Source organism: Xiphophorus hellerii, chromosome 14 (genome assembly GCF_003331165.1).
Source record: "Xiphophorus hellerii strain 12219 chromosome 14, Xiphophorus_hellerii-4.1, whole genome shotgun sequence".
NCBI classification, from domain to species: domain Eukaryota; kingdom Metazoa; phylum Chordata; class Actinopteri; order Cyprinodontiformes; family Poeciliidae; genus Xiphophorus; species Xiphophorus hellerii.
The window spans coordinates 18,202,775-18,226,304 of NC_045685.1; the positions used below are offsets into that span (position 1 = coordinate 18,202,775).

Below are 23,530 nucleotides of genomic sequence, written 5' to 3' on the forward strand. Positions count from 1 at the left end.
ATAAACCAAACAATTAGTGGTGCCTCATTGCAATACAGACATTAAATAAGCTTCCCAATTTATTTGTATAAATGGTGAACACAAAGTAGCCAACATGGTGCTAAAAAATGAACCTTCTTTACTTATATACTGTACCTTAGCATTTTTGGCAGTTTTTAAAAAATCTTGTCCATATCATCCTGACTGACACCAGCTTGTAGAGACAGATTTAATTAAGATTAGGCCACTGGCAGTTATCTGTTAAATAGCACTAGCCTGTTTGTAGTTAACACAGGAGGCTCAAACATCACAAAGTTCTTAATAGTTAGTTGATTTGTAGTCCACTACAAATATGCTCTTACAATTAATGCTGGTTGTAGTGATAGCATAAAATAGGACTGGACAATTGCTAATCGGCAGCAGCACCACAGACTTACACTTAAGCCCAGATTGTAGCGAAATTGCTAATTAGCACTAGCTTGCTAACTAGCTCAAGCGGTACAAGTTTGTATGAATAAATAGGCTCGATATTTAGCATCACTGCTAATTAGAGCTAATGTGTTGCTTACTAGCAGTCATACTAAAGTGCAATTTGACTAATGTCCTGTTTCTAACTAGATTTGGCAACATAAACTTGTACCCATAATTAGGGCCAGATTGCCATCCTTGTGCTTGTTAGCAGTAGCTTGTTGCTAACTAGCTCTTCCAGAAAAAGTAATTTAGGGCTTCACCCACTTATGGCTGTAATGTAGCAACTTTTAGTGCTACATAAAAGTGTGATACACAGTATGGCACTTTTTTATATCAATCTAAATTAATTTGGAACCAACAAACAGGCTAAATAACAAGAAAATCTTCCAGCAGAAAATAGCACCAGTTACGCATTGAAAAGATCAGATGTAGTTCGCATTACGGGAAGAAAATCAGAATTGGGTCACTTTGGACTGCAGTGTGAACGCAGCCTCAGTGCCCTTTAGCAGTTGACTCCACTTCCACCATTCAAGGGACATATGTGGCACATTTCATTTAAATCCAAATGTAATTTTAAGCAAAGTTAACTGCATTAGAAAAATCCGTATGAATAAATATTGTTCTCAATACATTAATCCAGTCGAATAATTGTGCCATAAACACCATGGTACAGATACTGCCATGTGTTACTGCAGTCCTTTTTTTTTTACAGCTTAGGTAAATTCCCATCATGTCTGAAAATAAGAAACTGCCTGGCTTTCAGTGAAGTTTAGAAGTTGCACAAATTTTTACCTCCATGATCAATAATTAATAACTTTGACGCAAACTGGTAAAACTGCTATAACTTGACTGCTGAAAAATCAAAACAAGCGACACTCTGAGACCAGCGAGAGTAACCATCATGAACATCATGCAAACATGTTGGAATGATGTCACGAGAGGAAAATGTCCGACTCATAAAGCTCTGATGTGATTTTGACAACAGTAACATCGATACTGTTGTTACTGATATAATGCCCGCGATTTGTGACAAACTTACACAAATCCATGCAAAGGGTTAATTTCATTCTACAACCTTATTGACACAGAACAGCAGTTAATGCAGTTTTACATTAAATCGCAAAGAAATCATTGATACAGAACACGTGTCAAACTGGAGGCCCGTGGGCCAGATCCGGCCCGCCGTAGCTTTTTATGTGGCCCTCTAGATTCTAGATTAAACACTAATTGTGCTTAAATATTATGTTATCAAACAAATCAATGCAGTTTTTCTGTTTACTGCCAAATTATATCAATCAGTCGCTCCAGTTTCTTGAGAATTATTGTGGAAATTCATGCAAAATTAACGAATTTCCACTTTTTTTTGCATTAATACTTAATTGGTATTTTATTGCAAAAACTTTCTTACTTGTACTAAACAGCTGCCTCAGCCTAAATTGATGTCAGATTATAGTCCATGACCTATGCGAGTAATAAAAAGTCGCATTTACCGACATAAACAAGTGCAAATATTGCAAATATTTCCAAATTAGTACCACAAACATTTTGATTTTTATTGAAAAAAATCACAAAAAGAATCACAAAATCCTGGAGGGACTGAAAAGATGGTCAATATCATTTAATTTTAAGAATTCAGTGATATTTTAGCAGTTTGTGAACAAGTTTAATCAATACATTCTGGCACAACTGGCCCTTTAAGAGCATGAATGATCTTGATTTGGCCCAAAACGAAAATGAGTTTGACACTCCTGAAATAGAACATTTTCTCTCCAAGCCTCACAATGTAGTGTCCTGTTGGTCTATTAAAGGTGCAGTTAGTTATTTTTTGCACTTTTATATAATACAATCTTTAAACGAATATATACTCAATCGTAAAGACAGAGTCAAAAATGCAGACAACCAGGTTGGATTATTTGAAATATGTACCTGATGGTCGTTTCATTAGGGTGTTTCTTAGTAAACCTTTGAACCAGAATTGGTGGAGCAAGTTTAAGATGCTGGCTTGAATCTTAATTGGTTGGAATCACCACGGATCAGAATACGGTCCATAACTGCAAAAAATTCCCAGCAATGAGACATTTACCAATGCATGCACCTCTTTAGGTTCCTAAAGTGAAGTAAGAAATGGTTCAAAATTAATGTGCCTGTGAATCGATGACTTTTCTTTGCATTCTGAGACGAAACGGTACCAAGTAAAACCCAAGTTCAAAGTGCAAATAGGAAACAAACCACCTCCGTTCCTTAAAATGTATTCAGGAGGCTACAGATACTTTGCACAAAGAGCAGGTGTAACTGCAAGGTGGCTGCAATGAAACCTGCATCTTGGGAACATGTTTCACAAACATCCAAAAGTGCTTTTTAACCACAGCGAAACGAGCGAGTACCTGATAATCCTGTCCGCACCAAAGAACAGAAAGATGACTTTAAACCACGCTCCATTTCCGAACGGACTGAGAGGAATGTGTTGGCATTTTTGGTTTAGACTGCTGACAGTCACACATGTGAGTCCAGAGTAGAGCGCGTTGACAATCATCATCTGTTCATCTGTAAAGCTCAAGAGGTTTCATTCAAAGGAAACACTGACCCCTGCAGGTGAAAGCTGCTATGACAGGTAAAAAAAAGGAGCAAACTGGAATTGTACAGAAAAAAATCCCTGAACGTAAACAGTAGCTCCTTGTTGAATTCTTGTTACAATTCCAGTGTTTAGGACTTGAAAACATTGAGACAATGATGTTTCCTACCTTCACCTTGCATAAATCAACTAAAAATTTAACAAATCTGTTAGAGGAGCAGCAGTAATTTCACATGAACTCATGCAATCTCCTTATTTTTGTACAAAAGAGTTGGGAAACAGATCCATTTTCTTCTGAACAAAATATCCAGATATATCCAATTATAAACAGCTCGAAAATGTTTGTTTTGCAAAGAAACAAATTCATGTCACCAATTACAATGAAGCAGGGTGGTGGCTGCAGCATGCTGTGGGCTTACATCGCTTCAAACGGGTCTGATTTTAGCCAAAGTGAAGGAAATCCAAGTTCTAGTAAGTCCTGACTCAAAACCTTCAAGATGGAGATGATTGATTAGTATCTTCAACTTTACATCAAGTCCAATCCTGCATCCAAGTCGACAAAAGAAAGACTTCACTGGATGAAAAGGAGATGGAAAATATTTTTTAAATCCATGTGGTCGTCTGAAAAAGTTATAATGGTGTAATTTTATAATTAAATTAAAACAAACTATTGTTTTTAGAAAACCGATTCATTTGATTTTCCGTTGACTTGGTTAGGATTCCAGTGACATTAATGGTAGAAAACTGATTTATAACAGTCTCAGTGTTTTAAGCCCCAAACACCCGGAGGTTTAGCAGCTGTGTGGATATGTCAGAACCGCTGAATGAACGCATCACGCAGGGTCCATGTAAACCCATTCCTCCAAAGAATCCATGCCAACAATCCGCTCAATCAGATATGTAATTACAGGAGTCAGGAAGAAACAAAGGCAGCCAGTGCTCATAAAAAGCAAACAGGATTTCCTAAATATTAAAAAAATAAAACCAAAAAAATAAAATTAGACTCGTTTTGGTTCTTCCCTCACCCCAATTTAACCTCCATCACCCACCAACATTAGTAGTCAGTAGTAAAACTCATGTACAGCTACACATATACACAGATCATCTATACATAGTACCATCATTTCACCAGTCAGAGTGGACAAAGAGGAAATACTCACAAAAATAATACAGAAAAACTGGAAGCTTTGGTAGAAGCAGACCCAACGTACCATTAACTTTGTGTCCCACAGTTAATTAGGGGAACATTTAGGAGAAATAAAATCTACATAAAACTTTTCTTATGTCGGCTTTAAAGCATCGAGGTTATGAAATTAAGAGTTAAATCAGCCTTAAAACAACAACAACATCCGCAGGATGGAAACAGAGTCTCAGTTACATTAAGATGTCATAGTGCAGCTTATTCCACAGTAGTCCTGCTAATTTAGGTAACGTCCTCCTCCAGGCTGCCATGTCACACACAGGAGATAAAAACATTCAGATTAAAGATATTTCCATTCAGAGAGAAAATAAAAACAGAAAGACGATCAATTAGGCTGCAGATTGTGGTGAAGATGGTCATGGAGTGCTGAATATTCCCGCAGGAAGGAAGAGGGTAAGCCTCTATCACCATCTAGTGGTCAGGTTCTGCTATTACAGTAAAAAAATTTCAGATTTAAAACCTTTAAAAAAAGAAATCCCTTAATTTTAGCTTGAATATTTTTTTACATATTTGGGTCTAAAAACTATCCATGGTGATAACATCTGAACCAGTAAAATGTCAAATGCTGCTTTGTTCAACACAATTTAAAGCTTTCCAGAAAAATATGTGTATAAAAAAGAGGTTAAAGACGTTTGAAACACTAAGTTTCAGCTTCCCTGGGTCGCCATGATGCAGCAAATCTGACTGGCTGCAAGACGGAGGAATACAAAAATTAAAAGAGACGCTTAAATCAACAAGAACATCGTTTTAAATGTGTAAAAAAGAAAGGTTTGATTATGACGCTAATGAGGATTTCAATAACAAATTTGTCAAAAACAGCGAAATAAAAAATACAGCTCTGTAGACCAGGACAAAACAGTGATTTCTTTTAAAAAAAGAATAAAATTAGTAGATAATCCATAATCATTTATACCCCACACATGATCAAGTTAGACCCCTGTCTTTTTCTCTCTCTCTGTAAAATGTAAAAGTCTAGTTGAAAGAAAGTTCTGACTCCGACGGGGCAGGAGTAGTGGAGGAGGACGTGGAGTCCTGCAGCGAGCCCTGATTGTTGTCCAGCGATCTCGGGAACCAGGGCGTGGAGCAGTTGGAGGGCGTGCCAGAGGTGGGGCTGCTGTGATTGGGCACAGCCGACAACGGGGAGCCCATACAGGCGCCTTTGTTTTGTAGGTCCGAAGGAAGGTGCTGACTGATCTCTCTCGGCAGCTGACTGTACTCCTCCTCCAGTTTTTCATTCAGCTGCGACTCAAGCTGCTCAGGAGCACAAAGACAAACACAGGGAGGTTAAAATGTTGTTTGTCAGTATAAAGTTTCTGAGATAATACAAGGCATTTTTAAGCACCAATTTACATCTTCACATCTTTTCTTTGTGTACCCAACATTTGTGGTGCCCAGGATTATTGAGCTATTTGAAGTCACCCCCTTAGCCATTTTTATTTTATTATCTGTTTTAATTATTTATGAATCTCATTCACTGCTAGATGATTGTGAAGTAATTTCTGATGTAATACCAATTATATCAGAAACTGGTATTACATCGGCAGTAGTGGCACGCGGGGGGCGGCGGGAGAGAGAGAGACTTTCGCTGAAGTCTTTCTCGCGCCAGCTCTACCGACATCAGATGCGGATGTCAACATCAGAGCGTCACAACAACGCTGCGAAGCCGCTACTAAGAAAGTGATTTCCGTTTTCACAGGAGGCTCCTGTGCATATGGGGCAGTTAGATGGTTAGGACTTTTCTTTTGCAAATTAGAAACATTGTTTTGTTGACATTTATTCAGTTTTGATGCCTGGCCGTTGACTTCCTGCGCTATTCCGCACAGCCTGCGCTTTTTTCTCCTGTTGACTCCGATTCCCTCCGGTAGATTTTCTACTGAGCCAATCAGCGAACAGAAGGAGAAGTGGTGAACGATGACCTCCATTTTCTGCGCTGCCTGTAGTTTTAGCAATGGCAGCGGAGGAAGCCGTTGGAAGTTGCTGTTACTTGCCGCTAACCTAAATGTTAGCTGGAGGAGAGGTGACCGTTACCTGCTGTTAGGCTAATCGTTAGCCACATTTAGCTTGAGATTGGGAAGTTTTATTTTAGATTAGCAGGGTTTTATACGGTATTATATGTCCATAGTGTATTATAATAATTAATATATGTTTTTATTAGTAATTAATGTTAAGTTTATGATTGTTTATGCTGATTAAAGTTATTTTGTATATAATATGTAGCAGATTGTACAAACAATTGTGTACTTAGCAAGTTCTTAGTCTGAGTTGTATCTATGCAGAAAAATCTGAATATAAATATAAGTCAGTGCGCTGTGGTCAAAGAAGCTACTACTTAGAATGTGATTTTTGTTTTCACAGAATAAGAGACACATAAGTGCATATATGTAACATCATCAAAATGTTTTTAATGTTTAAATCTAACTTTTTGTGTTTTTCTGTCTTGTTTCATATTATTGTGCTCATGTAAAACAACTGAGTACTTAGACAAGCGATATAAAAATATGTTACCATTAAATGAATCAATAACTACCTTCAATTTATTTAAATCAGACGTGTAGCAGCCAAACATGCAGCACAGTAGGACCAGAGGAAACCTTGTTTAGAGTGAAGTATTTCTCTTTCTTGTAATGATTAGTTTTGTCCACACTCACCTGTGTAAGCAGACTTTCCATCTGCTGCGTCATTTCCAGATGCTTCAGTAAGAACTTCTCTTTTCTCATGCTTTGCAACTTCTCAAGCTGGTGAGGAGCAAGTGGAGATTTTAGGTAAAACCAGGATGAAAAATATCATGAAATCACAAAGAAAAGCTCATGAAAGTCCCTAAAAATGCTGCTCCAGACAAATTAGCCCCAGATGAAGCCCAGAACAGAAAACTGGGCTATAAGAAAAGTCATTTTAAACTTGCTAGGAGCTTTAGTGATGTACATGAGTTGGATTACCTTGCGAAAAATCTCCACACAATCGTTTATGTGTTTCTTGTTGAAATCAGATAATTTCCTAGAGAGAGAGAAATAAGAACAAGGATAAAACATAACGAAGGTCAAAGAGAGCAATGAAAGACAACAGAGACCTGGATCTAAAAAATAAATTAAGCACTTTTATCTCAGATTGATAAACAGGTAAATGGAAATTAAATGTTTTTGTACAAGTCAGGATCTTTCTTCTTTGCTTCTACCAGGCTCTGTATTCGCTTCTTTTCCAGGACCTTTTGGATCTCCTTCTTCTCCCTGCAGACACAGTAACAGATTAACTGTCTACATATAAAATTAACCAAATAAACTTGATTTAAGAGACACAGCTGAGAGTTAAGAATATGGAGAAATTCCAACCAGGAGCAAAATGAATCCTGGAAAACCGTAGGTTTGGCTGTTGCTCTTACTTGATGCAAATGTCTGTGAGCTTCTTGGTGTGAAGTTCTTGATATTCAGTCACCGTCAGTTTTAGCTTCTCGTGCTCCTGAGGAGACACAGCAGCAGGTTTTTCAGGAACACAGGAGGCTGACAGGTGAAGCATTTTGGACCAAACGGTACTTTGTAGAATTTAGAGAGTTTATTTCTGAAATGTCTAAAAATTTGAATAAGAAAAAGCTAATTTTTTATTAAACAGGTGTTGTTAGCGCACAAAATCGGGAGAGCAGAGAGAAGGAGGAAGTTCCAATGATTATCATGAACAAGGATCATATCCCCTACTCCAACGTCAACGTCTTAGAGCAACTGGTGTATTCAGCTTTGTGTTAAAGTGTTGTTACCTCTGCCAGGTGCTGCAGTTGCATCTGTTTTTCCTGCAGATAAAGGCCCTGTCGCAGTTCCAGCAGCTCCTGCATGTTATTCTCCCAGAGCTGGGCCTTCTGCTTCTCCAGGTCTCCAATCTTGTCCTGGGAATCACTGGAGCACAGAGGAACACCAGTTCAGCACCTTTCAGTTCATCTTTTATTTTCATCTTCACATCGCTGCCTTCTTTCACCCGTTTCATCCCTCTTCCGTCCTTCAGGCTTTACTCACCCTTTCTTGATGCTACGCTTGAAGTTTTTCTCAATGGTGGTGCGCTTCTTTTGACTTTCAGACTGAATCTAGGGATGGGGGGAAACACAATGAAAAACCAAATACTTTCTGGAGCACAAGAAAGTATTTGTATGCTAGCCTGCTTTCTTGAACAAGTTAGAATAGTTCTATGAACTATACAACACGTTTGACATTTTTTGTACAAAATCATTCCTAGATGATGAAATTTTAGTTTGGTCAGTTCTGCTTGTTTTGAGCTCCTTTCAGAATGAGCTGTTTTAGGGCTTCTTGAAATCCAAATAAGCTACTCCCCAACTCAACGTTTACACTCGAACATGAAAACGGCTGCAAATGGATGCAGAGTTATATAGCTGTACATCTTTGAGAAGCAGAAGTGGAGCCTCCTGCACAACCAATAAGAATGCAGCAAGTGATTTCTGGATGGGAAGCCAACAGCAAAACGCTTGTCTTTTCCAGCAGCCATTGTACAATGCATACAGCTGACCAAACATGCTGGAGCTCTTCTTGGGTTGCTAGGTAACAGTGTAGTGCCTTTCAATTGTGACTCGACAATCAGGAAATTTTTGAAACCGCTCATTTTCCAGACACCAAAAAACATTAACTTATTGCCAAAAAACGGCTGGGTGTTTTTTTTAAGCTGTCTTCTTTTAGAAGCTGTAGAGACCCAAATGGAAGTATAAAAATGTGCAAAATGTGAATTTTGCACATTGGATCCCCATTAAACATTCTCACATCCAAATAAAGCTTTTTGCATTTACCTTCTTTTGGTTTTTCTTTTGCAGCTCATTGAAGTCTTTAATTTGTTTCTTTCTCATCTTGGTGAGATTCTTATTCTGCTTCAGTTCCTCCAGAGACAAACTTGGGACATCTGAAATATAAATATCATTTTAAGTCCAGCTTATGTCAACCCTGATGGCTGTGTGTCAAACAAGACGACTTCATTCGTTTCAGAGTGGAATTAATGTGTTGTGAAGATCTTACCTGTGACTATGGCTACTATGAAATCCTCCTCCGCAGGACTTTGCACTACAACAGGAGGCAGAGAAAACACTCACAGCTCATGCGCAACAGATGATGGACAAATTAATCATTCTCAGACTTGTTCAACAACAGGAGGTTTGAATGCAAATTCAGCTAAATTTACTGCAGATCCACAAGAAAATATTTTCATTGATTGTCAAAAAAATTTCTTAATTGGTGCTTCTGAACAGTACGATGCTTTGGGAAATATCCCTTTAACTTTTCCACATTTTGTCTCAAGAGAACGACAAACTTAAAAGTCTTTTTGTTTGTAAATCTTATGTGATAGAGTCATGCTAACGCTCCAGCTTTAGGTTGGTGTAGGATTAATGTCCTTTTCCCCCTTATTTTCATGCACACTGGAAGCATGTGCATGCTTAGTGTTGCTTAAACCCCCTGTGAAAGCATAAAGCCCTGACAATTTTTAGAAAAAGAAAATAATAAATCCCCTGAAGTGGGCAGAGTCAATAGACACTAATGGGAGTGGGGATGAGCAGAGTGAGGCTGTGGTCAGGACGAGAGAAGCACTGTTGACAACTTAGCGACTTTTCATCAAAAAGCTATTGGCAACAGATCTAAGGACTTTTTTATGTTATTGGAGCCTATAGAAAACTGCAGTCCTTTAGAGTTACCATGATAATCCTGGTTGTTTGTCTGATCAATGCTCTGCTTGCCCCAGTATGTCAGTTTGGGGGGACAACGATGTCTTGCTTTGTTTGTAGTTACGCCGTACTATTTCTGTATTGAGCTGAGCCGGAGATCTGTTCAGAGGTCGAGATGTCGGTTTATAACCCAACTCTTCTTTAAATGTCATCACAATTTTCTCCCTGACTTGTGTGACGATGTGTTCCTTGGCCTTCATGATTCTTGCACATTTACGAACATCAGCTTAGCACACATTACAGCTCTTCTCTGCGGTTCTCTCGACTAAACCAGTGTTGCATCTGGTGGCTAATGTAACATTAAAAAACCCTGTTGGGTCTGCAGGTCTAGTTTAAGCAGTTTCTAGTTGGCACAGAAACTACCAACTAGAAGCTCCTAGTTTCTAGTTGGCATGTTCTATGTAAAGCTAAACTATCTATAGCTTTACATAGTTACATAGTTTATGTAAAGCTATAAGCTATAAGCTTTACATAAACTGTCACTCCAGTGCCGACACTCAAACAGTGAATTTGTGGATGTCCCTACCTGGTGGAGGAAGCAGGTCAGGAGTCTCTTCGAAAGGACTGCTGGGAAGCGGCGGCTCAGGGGAAGGGAGTGAATCTGGAATATCCTGCGACTCACTGGATTCGTCTTCAGACTGTTTTCCACATGTAAACATTTCATATATTAAAACAGATTACAGTGGACGAAAGATAAAGAACACCATAGACATGCTCACTAACTTCTTCACAAAGTAAAGCATATTTTTGTCTTACCTCAGCTTCCTCCAAGAGAGCAGCAAGCTGCATTTCTCTTGCGTCCAACTGGTTGATGTGCTTAATGGGGTTGGTCAGGGCCTCGATGTATTCTGAGTACAGACAAAAACACCAGAAGCAGATTAGCTTAACTTTATGAGATTATGGCGTTTTAACTGTTCATTAGAGAGCCATACATAACAGATTGAAAATTAAAAAGTATTTTAAAAATAACTGTGCGATATAAAATGTAAATGTTAAGTGTTTTATTAATAAGGAAGTTAAATAAAACAACAAATATGCTAACAACATGAGAGGCAGGCAAGCTGCTAATCAACGCTAACCAAGTACAATATTGGTGGCAACTGCAAGATTGTTTCTTTGCTAGAAAAAATATGAATATATGGATTTCAAATATATCAAAGCATTTATTTAAACTCATTTATTTCAATAAATAAAGAGACACTAGCTACATAAAAAGCAGACCTAAAAATGTTGCTAGCTAAAAGTGGAGATTAGCTTCTGTGAACAGTCGCTAATTTGGCAAAAAAATAAACTAAAAATCCTTTATAAAAGGAAAATAAAAAAAGACTGAAAAACAGGAAATTCCTAGCAGCCGTTTTTTCTGTACTTTTTTGTACTGGACAGCGGCAGTTACTTATCCTGTTAATTCTTGTTGATACCAACTGAAGGATGATAATTTATTTTAAATGGCAGGTAGTTTTCCTTACTAGTGAAATTAATTTGGCAAATTTACCCATGTGTTGATTAGGGACATAGTCCTTAGCTTCAGTGTAAACCAGCAGAGAGGCCACTAATAGTGGCTGGTTAAACTCAGTCCTCAGGTTGATGTAGCGGTAGCCTAAAAGGAAGACATATAAAACAAATGGACACCTGTTAATGATAGATAAAACATTCCTGAGGACATATATTGTAATTTAGTAGTAGTACTTTGCTTTCAGATCACATAAATATCAGAAAGCTCACCACGTTTGAGGGAAGATACTGGGAGAATTCGGTGTCCGATGAACCTGCCGTTTTCTTCAAATGCAGATATCCTCAGAGAGGCCAGTGAGGGGAGAATCACCTGGAATGTATTGGAAACAACACACGAGTTTAACAAAGGATGTATGACAGAAGATGAAATGTGAGAACAAGTTATAACACAAAAAAGTTTGCTTTGTGAGCAACCTTGTAGAAGACAAAGCGCTCATCATCCCACACGGGGTCCATGGAGTTCCCATTGGAGGTCTTGGTTTTGGACCTCCTCTTTGTATCTTGTGGAAGTCCAAACAGGTCGACCTCCACATATACACCAACCTTTTTATCTGTCAGGAACTGACCTGAGATTATCTGATGGAGAGGCAGTAACACACAGTTAAGAGCACGGTGACACAAGCTGCTTTAATCAGACAATAAGAAACACCAACAGCTTCGTTCGTACCCGAATTGTTACTGTATTGGCAACAATCCCATCCACTATTTCTTCTGTAAAGGGGTCAAACTGTTTGTCCCCCCTCGTCATGATCTCTGGCTTCAGCAGGTAGCCGCTGTGGCCATTATACTCAAATACGCCCATGTTCAGCTGCATAGGGAGGTCTGAGAGAGAACAAAAAACATTTTACAAAATTTACAAAAGGGAGAAGATTTCTGTGAAGGTTGACATAAAAGTGTTTCCTAATTCAGCCCTCTGTGTTTTTGGCACAGCTAAAAAGGGTAAAAGGCTTAAAGTAAATTATTTTATTGCAACAACCCGACTTCACACTGAGAAATTTAGAAATCCCCAACATTTAGGTTGAGTACATTAATTCAGTTGAATAAAAATCGCACTTTAAGAATTGCTTTTTTTCTCTTTTGTTGAAAAACAGAAGAGCTATCGTCAAGCCTTGTTCACGTGGCAAGATTTTAAAATGGTCGGGCTGATTTTCAAAACCTGACAGACCCCACATGATGATAAAAAAGTTTCAGGTGTAACAAGTTTAGTTGTACAGTGCCTTGTGTTCAGCCACAGGGTGAAAACAACACACCAGACTTGGACAGATTTAACTCCACAACATTCAGGAAATCTCGCAAAACTTCCCTAGACCAAATGTGAGTTTAGAGTAAACAAAAATGGCCTATTGGGAAGAAGCAATGGTGAGAGTTTATGGACTATTTTTAAGATGACAGTTGTCTTCAGTGTATTTTGGATGCCCCTCCATCGTGCTTTCTGATTGGCCAAACATCACATTCAACTGGTTGCGTTACTCGCTTGTTTTCAGGGGACACCACACGCTGCCATATTGGACCAAGACAATCCAACATGTTGAATATCTCAGGTTTTAGACTGGCGAATTCCCGATCACGCCACCAGTTTTCTGTGCCTTCTGACCAGACTAGTTTGCTCTTAACTCCACAAACACGACAGGAATATTTCCTAAAATTATGTTAGGAGTCATCGTGATAATTGGGGCCTCCTGATTGTCACACCTCTAGTTGTTTTAAACATATTACCTATTGCTTTGACGGGTGAGTAAGGGAATCTATGTCAGAGTGTTTTACAGATTTTTACCAGAGCTGCCAGTGAAAGTGAATATACGTCAGCTTTAGAGAGAAACACAGACAATCCAAAAAAACAAGGCTGAATTAACAGTGCTTACCAAGAGTCTGAAAGTTCAGTGCCACCATCTGGCATCCGATGTTCCAGAAGAGCTGAGGCATGTAGTTAGAGCTGTCTACCCTCGTTCCTTTGGGGTAGATCCGGCTCATCTGCTTCTTATTGTACCTGGAAGAGTCCTGTCAAGGATCCACATGCCGAACAGATACAGGGAGGCGCAACATCTGCAGATTCAATTTATTACATGCTGGGAGCTGCAAAGCTCAAAGTTCAGTTCCTGATGGTGTCCAGGCCGATGTAAGAGTCAAACCTAGTTCAGGTTTGAACAAAGAAGGCGGATCAGTTGGTTGGTATATCAGCGGTACCACTTATGATGTCAATTGTTTATATAATCTAAGTGAAAATGTAGAGTCTGCAAATAAGGGACCAGACTTTTGTTTGTCCAGAGATCAAATACTGATCCTAAAACCAACACCATCCAACGACGTAACAGTATGGATTCCGTCTCTGCTTGGAGGAATACAGATTTGGAAACTGTACATCCATTTTCTGAAATTGGAGAAATACTGGCAGAGAGATTAGCACACAAGCTCTGCTTCAAGTATTTAAGGATACGTAAGACACTCAAAGGGGAAGGTTTTCAGGATTTCTATGGCTTTGGTTTCCACAAATGAAGACATCTCATAGTGCCTTCTCCTCCCTGGTTAAACAGAAGGTGGTTAGGACAAATATTAGGAACTGGTAAAGGAGCATGCAAGAAAATTTTGATGATCACTCAAAAGCGCTCAAAGATATCATTTTGCCACCGTCCCAGCCATCTCATCATCGGCAAACACACACTTACTCAATGCATTGTCAAAGCCCTTGAATTTAACAGGCTGGACGTAGTTGACAAGATTGGACATCTCCTCAGTGGCGGACACTTCGTTTAGGGCTGTACCCTGAGGGGAAAAGATAGCAGTAATCCATCAGCAAGCCGCCCAAAGAGACCATCAAAGGGTCAATCAACCGTTTCTGATACCTCTTCACTGGCGGCCTTTTTCCCCTCTGGCAGCGGCTCATTGTCCTCTTCCTCCTCACTTTCTCCTTCTCCTCCTGCCAGAACAGGATAAATATATCCAGAAAAAAAACCATACATATGTGGACCGGTCAAATCCATTCAACTCTGTTTGAGAATACCGAGCGACTTACGTTGCCCAGGGTCTTTGGCCGTCTTCTCAGCCTGCTTTTGCTCGCCGTTGGACAAGATCTTCTGTCCCTCTGTGTCTGCGAGGGGGGAATCTGCAAAACCAGCAACTTAAGTGTGTCAGCTAAAGTAGGTTTGCAAAAAGTTTTAAATCACCCTGAGTTTATTGACTCTTTGTCTCCAAGGAGCCATTTGTAATTTATGTAGGTTGGGCACAATACTGTGGTGCATGACACTCCGATAAACCAAATCAATTCAAAATCTAACCCATTTAGGTTCTATTGCTTGTTCATCCATTTTGGTCACACTTGTTTCCTCCACACAACTTTTTATTATTCTACTTGGATACAGTTATTTTAGCAGTGACATGTTATGGTTCACCCTGGTGACTGTCTGCATCCCTACCACGGGAGGGCGACGGCTGGGTCAGGACGGGATCTTTGCGCCGTACGGTTGTCTTCTCAAGGTGAGGCTTCTTCTTGTTTTTGATCAGGATCTTTCCCATCAGTTCTTGTGGTGAGGGAAGAGGGATATTTTGTTCCAGCTAAAAGCCATACAGATGATAAATGGTAATGTTTGAGCCAAAATGAAACAGGATTGATACCAGATTAGCAATAAAAAAAAACTAGGTATCTTTTAATTTCATCAGATGTAAGAGACAAACTTCAGACTCTGAGCCAAACTCAGTGTTTAAAACTGAAGCTAAAGCTATCAGAATGGTCAAAACATGACTGTTCTTGTTGGATTTTGCAGCACAGAAATTAAAGAAGTATTTTATTTTGCTGAAAAACAGGCTTGTCAATTCTGGTTTAACTTGTAAAATTAATGGGGAAACATTTGTACATTAACTGAATGATCCCCACATTCACATATCAACAGTGATGTTAAAATGTAATATTCTCACTTGTATTGTTTTGCATGGATTTCTGCCTGTGATGAAACAAAACGTTTATATTCATGTTTGTGTATGATACAATTTGCTGAAATTGCCCCCCAATTTACTGTTAATTTCCACAATTTCTAAGGAAAGTTCCCCCCCGTCTCCCCTTTAGTGCCCCACTGTGGGGTCGTAGGTCAGATTAAGCAGATACAAGTATCACAAGGGATCTATCAGATGATTGAGGTTGGATAGCACAGAGAATACAGATTTGAGTTTACCGGATATTTATCCAGTGGATCAATGAGCAAGGCGTCTCCAAAAATCGTCCTGCAGTACTCTGCCATCTTGGCCTGCTGCTTAGGTCTGAAATGACAGAAACTTATTAGAAACTGGGCCCTACATACCTTCAAGCATCAGTGGGCAAGTTTAATGGCTAGTATACTAGCATAGAGTTTACACAAGCGCCACATGCAGACAGCCTGTGACAAAGTTTTAACTAGACTTACGAGTCGACGTGGTTTTCAAAAGACAGGATGAGAGGGTAAGGGGAAGCCTTGAAAGCGGTTTCTGCTATCGCTTCAATCACCTCCTGCAGGCCACGACAGAAAGAGGACATTTAAAATGTGAGAATCTCAGATCACAAAATACATCTGAAAAATAAATAAATAAACTTTTTATTGCCACATTTCTGCTTCTGTCTGGATTGGTTTTTGCCGTTTTTGTCTTGAGGTACACATGACCCAAATGGATTCAGTGAGGTTCTTGATGCTCCCGTTAGCTAACTGCTTCCTTATGCCAAGGCTTTGTTTGCTTCTTATTGTAGAAGCATTAATACAATAACACTATTGCTCTGGGTCAGTTTCTGGTTTCAACATGTGATGTTGGATGGACAAGTCTTCTGTTGTTGATATCTTTAAAAAACTTTGGAATAAAAAGTTTCTCTGCCAGTAGATAATTTTATCGCTGCTATTGAACTACAAAAATGCCCAAACAAGGCGGGGCGGAACGCTTTGTGACCTGAGGAGGGAGAGGTGGGGTGTGAAATGTCTCATTCACATTTAAAATAAGAGCAGTTGCTCTAATACGCGCCTCAGAACAGGCGTAAACAAGGGGTCTATAGAGGTACAATAACCAGGAATTCAAAGCAAAGCATTGCAGCTGTACTTTATATAGACCATTAGTGAATGATTTACATGCGACACTGAATGATTGAAAAGCATATGTCCAGTTTAAAACTGACAAATTTACACATGCTGGGGAATATTGCCTTTCCTGAACAGAAATATTGCTGTGAGACTGTCACACAGAAACAATCTTCATTCAGAGGCCTTTTCAGATATGCTGCAAGACTGACTGCTACAGGAGATCCTTCCTGCCCACAGCATCACCCTCGACAACGACTCTTTGAAGATACTTGGATGTTATGAGTTACGACAACATTTAATTTCCACTTGGGATAAATAAAGCATTTTTGAATTTGAACTGAATTTGAATAAATGTTGAAAGAGCTGGATAAGAGGCTGATAAGACGGGTGCGGCACCTTAAATGGGATCTCAGTGGTCATGGTGAACCCGTGGGTGATGTAGGGCTCCTCGTCTGGGGGTTTGCCCTTCCAGCAGTCCAGCTCAATGCAGCGGCAGCCAGTGAGCAGCACCTGCCTGTACATCTCCACCGATGACGCGCCCGTCAGCTGACCCACTGGCGACAGGCAGACACACACACACACACACACATCTATATGTTCAAATTGAGCCACTGGTGATTTAATTAAAGCTTTACAGTTTTCAATAAGCACACTGAATCTTTTCAGTTAAATAAACCACTAAAGGTAAAGGTGTAGATTCTTCTGCAGAACGTTTTACCTGTGAGGTATGTGTTGTGAGAGGAGTTTATAAAGTAGTGAGCCAGCGGATGGGTCATGTCATCAAAGAGGTCAAGGTTTTCCAGAGGTAAGCTATTGTTTTCCTCACTGTTGAGGAATCGACTGAAACCCTGCAAACTGAGCTGGTCTGCAACAGAAAGACAGACGGACCAGGTGTATTTTTTATTATTCAAAACATTTACAATTAAAACAAAACAAATTTCAAACACAGAAGTCCAACAAAGGCTGAAGAATAATGATTTGATTTCTGGTCATTATGAAAGCTTGGTTAGAAACAGGAAAATGTTTGTGTTGCACTTCACATTTTGTATTGTAAGAAAATTATGTTTGTAATATTTTCTACCCTGATTAAAAATAAAAAGTTTGCATCTGCACCTGTGACGGACGGGTCAAATTTGTGTCATTCTTCAATTGCAGTTGGGTGGCATAAAATAAAATCACTCCAAAGGCCACAAATTTGGGCCAGAATTTGGACACCCCTGTCATGAATCCATCCTAACATGTTCAAGGAAGAATAATAAGTCCCCAGAACTATTCTTTAAATGGCTATTGTTGTTTCATAACAGTATTTAACCAGATCAAGAAAAGAAATCTGAGCTGCTAACCTCTCTCCAGCTGGCTGAGGTTACTCTCAAATTTTTCCATGACCTGTCGGACCTGATCTCGTTTCAGGGGGGGGTACAGCACCTCGTTCAGCCTGGAGTCCCGCTGCTTGTCGTTGAGGAATTCCAGGAACTGGTCGAGAGAGATGAACGGTTTCCTCCGAGCACCACTAAACGAGAGACAAGACTGTATCATTGAGGAGCGACCCCAAAAGTCCCAGCGATTAGGTTAAAAAAAGGAAAAATTGAAGGTATAAATACCATTCCTCAAAGATGCTCTGCAGTTCGGGTCGGATACACAAGTTGTCGAGGAACTTTAGAAAAACCTCCCACGTCAAATCCTCGGTTTTTATACTTTCAGACTGCAGAGAGATTAAGGCAGAGTATTGGAAGATTGCAAACAACATCTACCTTTTTCCAGCTGAAACCAAAAATGTACATACACTGCACAGACAGAACCATTTTCCCCTCCCTGTCCGACACTAAATCAGACTAAACATTTATGTTTTACGTCCCTTAGAATGGCCAAAATTTATTACATTTACTAAATGCCAGAAAAAAGGGAGGAAGTGACTTTTAAAGATAGTTTTTTTACTTGGTCAAAATCATTAATTTACATAAAATTCCTTAGTATTTGGTGGCGTTTTAAACTGTATGACTTTGGTCAAATGTTTTGGATATCATTCCACGAGTTTCTGGCCATGGTTTGCTGGAATTTTGGCCCATTCCTCCTGACAGAACTGGTAGAACAGAGTCAAAATTAAACATCGTCTTTCTCTGCACAAACATTTTCTATGAGACTTGGATCAGGGCTTTGCAGTGCCTACGCTAAGACATGGAATATGTCGTCCTTAAGTCACTTTGTATCTAATTTGGCTGCATGCTTACGGACATTGTCCATTGGGAAGTCCAATTTGTGTCCAAACTTTATGCTGAATGTCTTAAGATGCTGTTTTTGTATAAACTTTGGTAAGCTTATACAAAGCTTACCTTATGATCCCATCTATTTTTTTAAGTGCAGCAGACCTCTATGCACCAAAACATCACACCGCCTCTCCCATACGTTACAGTTAGGATTTTGTTCCCAGGCTACAATTTAGAGCTGTACCTTGAGTCCGACCCAAATTTTGGGCCGGGCAATGGTATTTGTGCTTCACTTAATACTTAACATGCTGATATCACGCCTGATAGTTTCCTTTGTCCATGTTACAGTGTTTTCACATGTGCCTCATATCAACTCTGATGCTGAACCTACGAGGAAGTGTACAAATCCATGACATTTTCTGGGCTGTCCCAAATTAATTAAAGGCACAATAATCTAATTGTATGTCACCTCCTAGTTCTCATTATCTGGTTATTTATCAAATACAGATAATTTTGTTAACCCTAAGTCACTTAAAATAGAAAGAGAGAAAGACTATCTGGTTTTAGCTGTTTGTTTCTAAACATAATGATAACGTATCAGGGCTTTTTTTAAATATATTATCACAAATCACCTCAATTTTTCAAAGTAATGTTTCTTTCAATTTGTATTATATAACTAGTGTTCTCTAAACAGGTTTTATTCCTTCAAAGGAGCTGTTTGAGAGAAATGTGGCAATTTGTAACAATGGGGTTAAAGATGGTGATGACGATGGCTCCACCACATTTCACCAACAGGTGGCGCCAGAGCAAAGAGACAAACACACACAGCTCTGTCAGCCATGTTTCCAGACTTCAAGAAGAACAAGTCTTGTGACTTTACAAAGAGTTTTAGTACAGACTACGGCGAATATTCAACACTTAAAAGACCTGGCTTCATCTCAAAATCTGTGAAACTGCGATACTGTAAGGAGTGGAACCACGGTGGAGGAGAGGTTTCCAAACATTTTTCAGCTTTTGTCCCAGATGGTAACAGAGGAAGATACAGGTAACCCCCAGCCGTTACTGGTAGAAATGTAAAAGCACTGCTAGCAGTAAACATAAACAACCTCAACAACAGCTTATTAGTTTAACCTGTTGTAGCAAATCAGGGTTTGTGATGTAGAAAAATGAGACCATGATGAATTATTCAGAACGTTTTCCCATCTTTATTGACACAAATATGCCCCTTGCAATTAAACTGAAAAAGAAATGATTAATATGTCTGCACAATTTTAAACTAAAACTTTGTCAATTTCAGCATCCGATCTTATTTGGTGCAAACCTGTGGCTGTAGTCACCGGAAATAAAGCTCCCTCAGCAGAATGCTTTGCAGCATCTACAGCACAACTGCAGATATATCTATTTCTTCAAAAACCTCTGTATTGACATAGACTTCATTGTCATTCAACTGCATGTTTAAAATTTACATACAGTAAACTTTTATTGCAAGTCTCCAATAAAAATAAATAAATAAAATACTGAATAATGGTTGTTGCACTTGACAATCTAATTTCTGGGAGTGATGTTTTGGTGGTCAAAGCAAGAAGAACTGCCAGTGAAATTAATTTCTTGAGAGAGAAATAACTAGACGAGTCATGGTGGAGTGAAAGGGGGAACTGCTAATAGTTTCCTCTGAAACCTTGAAAGAGCCAGTGCTGCCAGTTCATCGTGTTGGACCTGTGAGGGCTGATGAACAGGAACAAGACCCGTTTAACATCAGCAGCTCAATCAGCTGTGAGTTAATTGGCAGCAGCCAGATGCAGCAGTGCTTGTATGAACCCAAGTTTCCCACTGCTGCCCTATTTTGAAACTTGTCAGTCACTCAGAAGAAACACATTAAATTGTTGGAAGTTAGGCTTCATAAAACACAAGGAGGCTTGACTAGCTTCTCTATGTCCTTCTTACATACTGTGGACATCTGTAGATTTTTGAGTCAAATTTGAATACAAATTATTTGCGTTTTTTTCCTAGAGTATTTCTCAAATACTCAACCTGGACGCACTGCTACTTAATACGCTACTGGCTGAAGAGCAGAAAAAAGACGACTGTAGATGTTAGCGTCTGTGGTAGTTCTGAATCAGTTCCCACTGTGCATGTATCTGCATATCAGGTATTTTTGGTATTTTAACTATTAAAATAAGCAACTGTAATTGTTTTTAGAGGGAATATGTGCAGATTGTAGCTATTAGCTGTTACAAAAAACACCTTCATATAAGGAATGATTTTCAAATTTATAACTTTTCCAGACACAAATTTCTAGATTATTTAAGCTGTTTTTATAACATTTTATAAAAATGCCCAAAAAAGCACAAAAAAGCTTAAAGCTCAAGTGAGCTTCCAACTTAGCAGGCAGCTTTCTTACCTTTTAGTAAGTAATTTAGATCTACTCTATTTAAAAGTTTGCAACATTCATACATCTCAAAGGTAAAGTTGCCTTCTGTTAGAAAAATTCAAAACATAGAAAGCTCAACACTAGCATCTAAACCAGAAGCAGACCTGGAACAGGAAATTTATTGTAATGACAGTGAATTTATCTTAGTGCTCTCTTTCAAAAATGGAGGGAAGTTTTATTTTGTGATGCAGCAAGTTAAAGATAGAGGAAGTTATTAAATGTAAAAAAATTGTATAAAAATCAGAAATTCATCATTAAGTTGATGGATCAAGTGATAAATGTTTTTTTCCATTTCCTTGTATGAAAACGTTGCTGTTTGAATGAATATCTTTTGGTTAATCACAAGAGATTGCATGTATTGCTTACCTTGTTGTTGTTTAGGTTGCACTGCTCCATTGCAGTCTCCACCCTCTTCTTATCAGAAAACAACTTCATAAAGCTGAAAAGCAAAAACTCTCACTGTTAGGTTTGGCTTGGTTCAAGTTGGAGCTAAAGGTTAGCGTACGCTGGGGTAAAAAGGTGTTTGCTGTCTTACAGATCACAAGTTATAAATCCAAAAAAGCAATTTTCAAAAGATGAATTCATATGTTAAGGGAAAAAAAGCTTCCCAAACCAACCTGACCCGTTGTGAAAAAGTGATTGCGCCCTTATAGCCTCATAAGTAAGATTCATCAGTCACCCCTGGACTGATGAATCTTCTGACTCACTACGTAGGATTTTTGGCCAAGTTTTCTTCATAGAGTAGGTATAAAAAGTAAAAAAAATATTTTTTTAAAAAGTAATCTATAAGAGAGCAAACACTTCCCACAGCAATGTAGATTATAAATAAGGAGAAAACAGACAACAACTTCCATGTTTTTAAGACGAAGAGCAAAGTGAGAACATGAATAGGCAACATAGAGGAGGGCGTGTTACAGAGGGAGCAGAAAAGGCTTTTACTCACTGCTTCATAGGGATCCTCCCATCCGAATTCCCATGAAGCTTTAGTTTAGTGTACCTGAAAACAAACCAGAGTATCGTTGGAAATATTTACAAACTGGGTCCTTCACATTTCCTGTTCAGATTCCACACATTCACAGAGTTCTCCCATTTTTCAGCCCGTATGTATGCATGTCTGGATGGATGAATGGACGGATGGATGGATGTTCAGATGGATTGAATTATTCTGGACATGTAAACTCTTTTCCGCTCTCCTTTTTCCCCCCTTTATTTAACCAGGTAAACCCCGTTGAGATCTAGATCTCATTTTCAAGAGGGACCTGGGCAGAAGTCTGCAATACACAGCAACCTGGTTACTAAATAAAACTAATTAATATTTTGTTTCCTGTTGACACCCTTCAGCAGCTTCAGTTCTCTAAACTGTGAACTTGTCTTACGCTTTGTAAAGGTGCCTGATCCTCGATGAATTCCTGGACAGAATGTTGGTCGCCAGGTCGAAGAGCTCATCTGTCCAAATCTGGAAACAAACGCACATGAGGACGGCGTGTGACTCGACTGCATCGCTGCTGGAAGGCAGATAATGCTAACAACTAGCTAATGTGTGTCAGAGGGAGGCGGAGCTCCAGGATTACCTGTGTGGTTTTCTCATCCAAACCCAACAAACACATGAATGAGACGTTCACCATGTCTACTCCATAGACGATGGTCAGCAGCTTGGATTCCAACCCCTCTTTTTCATAGGACAGCTTCTCCCGTAACTTAGGATCCTAACAAAACAACAGAATTGTTTCAATTTTCACAACGTCCCCAAAACAACCAAGAACCAAACAATCTGAACACTGAGGACAAACACAAACTGTGTCTGTCTCTCCAGAGAGGAAGAATGTGATGCAAGAGGATCTGCATTCTAAACTAATTAACTAAATGACTTTTTCCTCTTTTTTAAGCCCAACTCCCTGTGGTACCTTGCATCTTTCTCACAATTAAGCATCGTTCTTCCTCAGTCATGTCTCACGTTGCAGAGGAAGGTTGAGTGGAGTAATATCCCAAGATTGCAAACTTTGATGACATAAATCACCAAAATGTTCATTTATTTTACTAATTCAATTAAGAAACTGAAACTTATCTTATAAATACTGCTGTGACTGGCACCCCTGCTCTTGCACCTTTTTTCTTCCACTAAACTTTCCATAAATATGCTTTGATACAGAAATTTCTTTAGCAAAGAGGGTAGAAGGTGTCGATGACCATCTGCCGATGATTAGTAACATAACATTTCTATACAAAAAAGAATTTTTATTGATCAAAACTGACAGAAATATATAATTAAAATACACAATCTACATAATAACCAACGACAATCTTACACTTTTAAGTCTGAATTACTGAATTTAACAAATAAGCTACTTAGTTATATTCAAATTGAGTTAGGAGAACCTGTGCTGTAACTTTACAGGTAATTTAGAAGAAATAAGCTATTTTTTTAGTCA

The 23,530-nt window shown here is 39.0% G+C and overlaps 1 protein-coding gene across 1 annotated transcript in view; it reads right to left on the reverse strand.

Annotated features, from left to right (window-relative positions):
- Positions 1–2,686: 2,686 nt before the first annotated feature.
- plcb3 (phospholipase C, beta 3 (phosphatidylinositol-specific)) overlaps positions 2,687–23,530 on the reverse strand; it is a 68,334-nt gene continuing 47,490 nt past the window's right edge. Inside the window, exons 4-34 of the mRNA XM_032583041.1 lie at positions 22,673–22,807; positions 22,478–22,557; positions 22,045–22,098; positions 21,468–21,540; positions 18,068–18,168; positions 17,810–17,976; positions 17,185–17,331; positions 16,863–17,020; positions 15,828–15,910; positions 15,600–15,684; positions 14,847–14,985; positions 14,447–14,536; positions 14,277–14,350; positions 14,100–14,196; positions 13,871–13,955; positions 13,299–13,423; positions 12,104–12,258; positions 11,851–12,012; positions 11,647–11,746; positions 11,417–11,521; positions 10,681–10,772; positions 10,451–10,562; positions 9,224–9,268; positions 9,001–9,110; positions 8,222–8,289; positions 7,969–8,104; positions 7,600–7,676; positions 7,367–7,447; positions 7,160–7,217; positions 6,872–6,958; positions 2,687–5,474 (exon numbers count right to left, since the gene is read on the reverse strand). Of these exons, the coding sequence (XP_032438932.1) occupies positions 5,196–5,474; positions 6,872–6,958; positions 7,160–7,217; positions 7,367–7,447; positions 7,600–7,676; positions 7,969–8,104; positions 8,222–8,289; positions 9,001–9,110; positions 9,224–9,268; positions 10,451–10,562; positions 10,681–10,772; positions 11,417–11,521; positions 11,647–11,746; positions 11,851–12,012; positions 12,104–12,258; positions 13,299–13,423; positions 13,871–13,955; positions 14,100–14,196; positions 14,277–14,350; positions 14,447–14,536; positions 14,847–14,985; positions 15,600–15,684; positions 15,828–15,910; positions 16,863–17,020; positions 17,185–17,331; positions 17,810–17,976; positions 18,068–18,168; positions 21,468–21,540; positions 22,045–22,098; positions 22,478–22,557; positions 22,673–22,807 (3,360 nt within the window). The 3' untranslated portion in view covers positions 2,687–5,195. The remainder of the gene's footprint in view (positions 5,475–6,871; positions 6,959–7,159; positions 7,218–7,366; positions 7,448–7,599; positions 7,677–7,968; positions 8,105–8,221; positions 8,290–9,000; positions 9,111–9,223; positions 9,269–10,450; positions 10,563–10,680; positions 10,773–11,416; positions 11,522–11,646; positions 11,747–11,850; positions 12,013–12,103; positions 12,259–13,298; positions 13,424–13,870; positions 13,956–14,099; positions 14,197–14,276; positions 14,351–14,446; positions 14,537–14,846; positions 14,986–15,599; positions 15,685–15,827; positions 15,911–16,862; positions 17,021–17,184; positions 17,332–17,809; positions 17,977–18,067; positions 18,169–21,467; positions 21,541–22,044; positions 22,099–22,477; positions 22,558–22,672; positions 22,808–23,530) is intronic.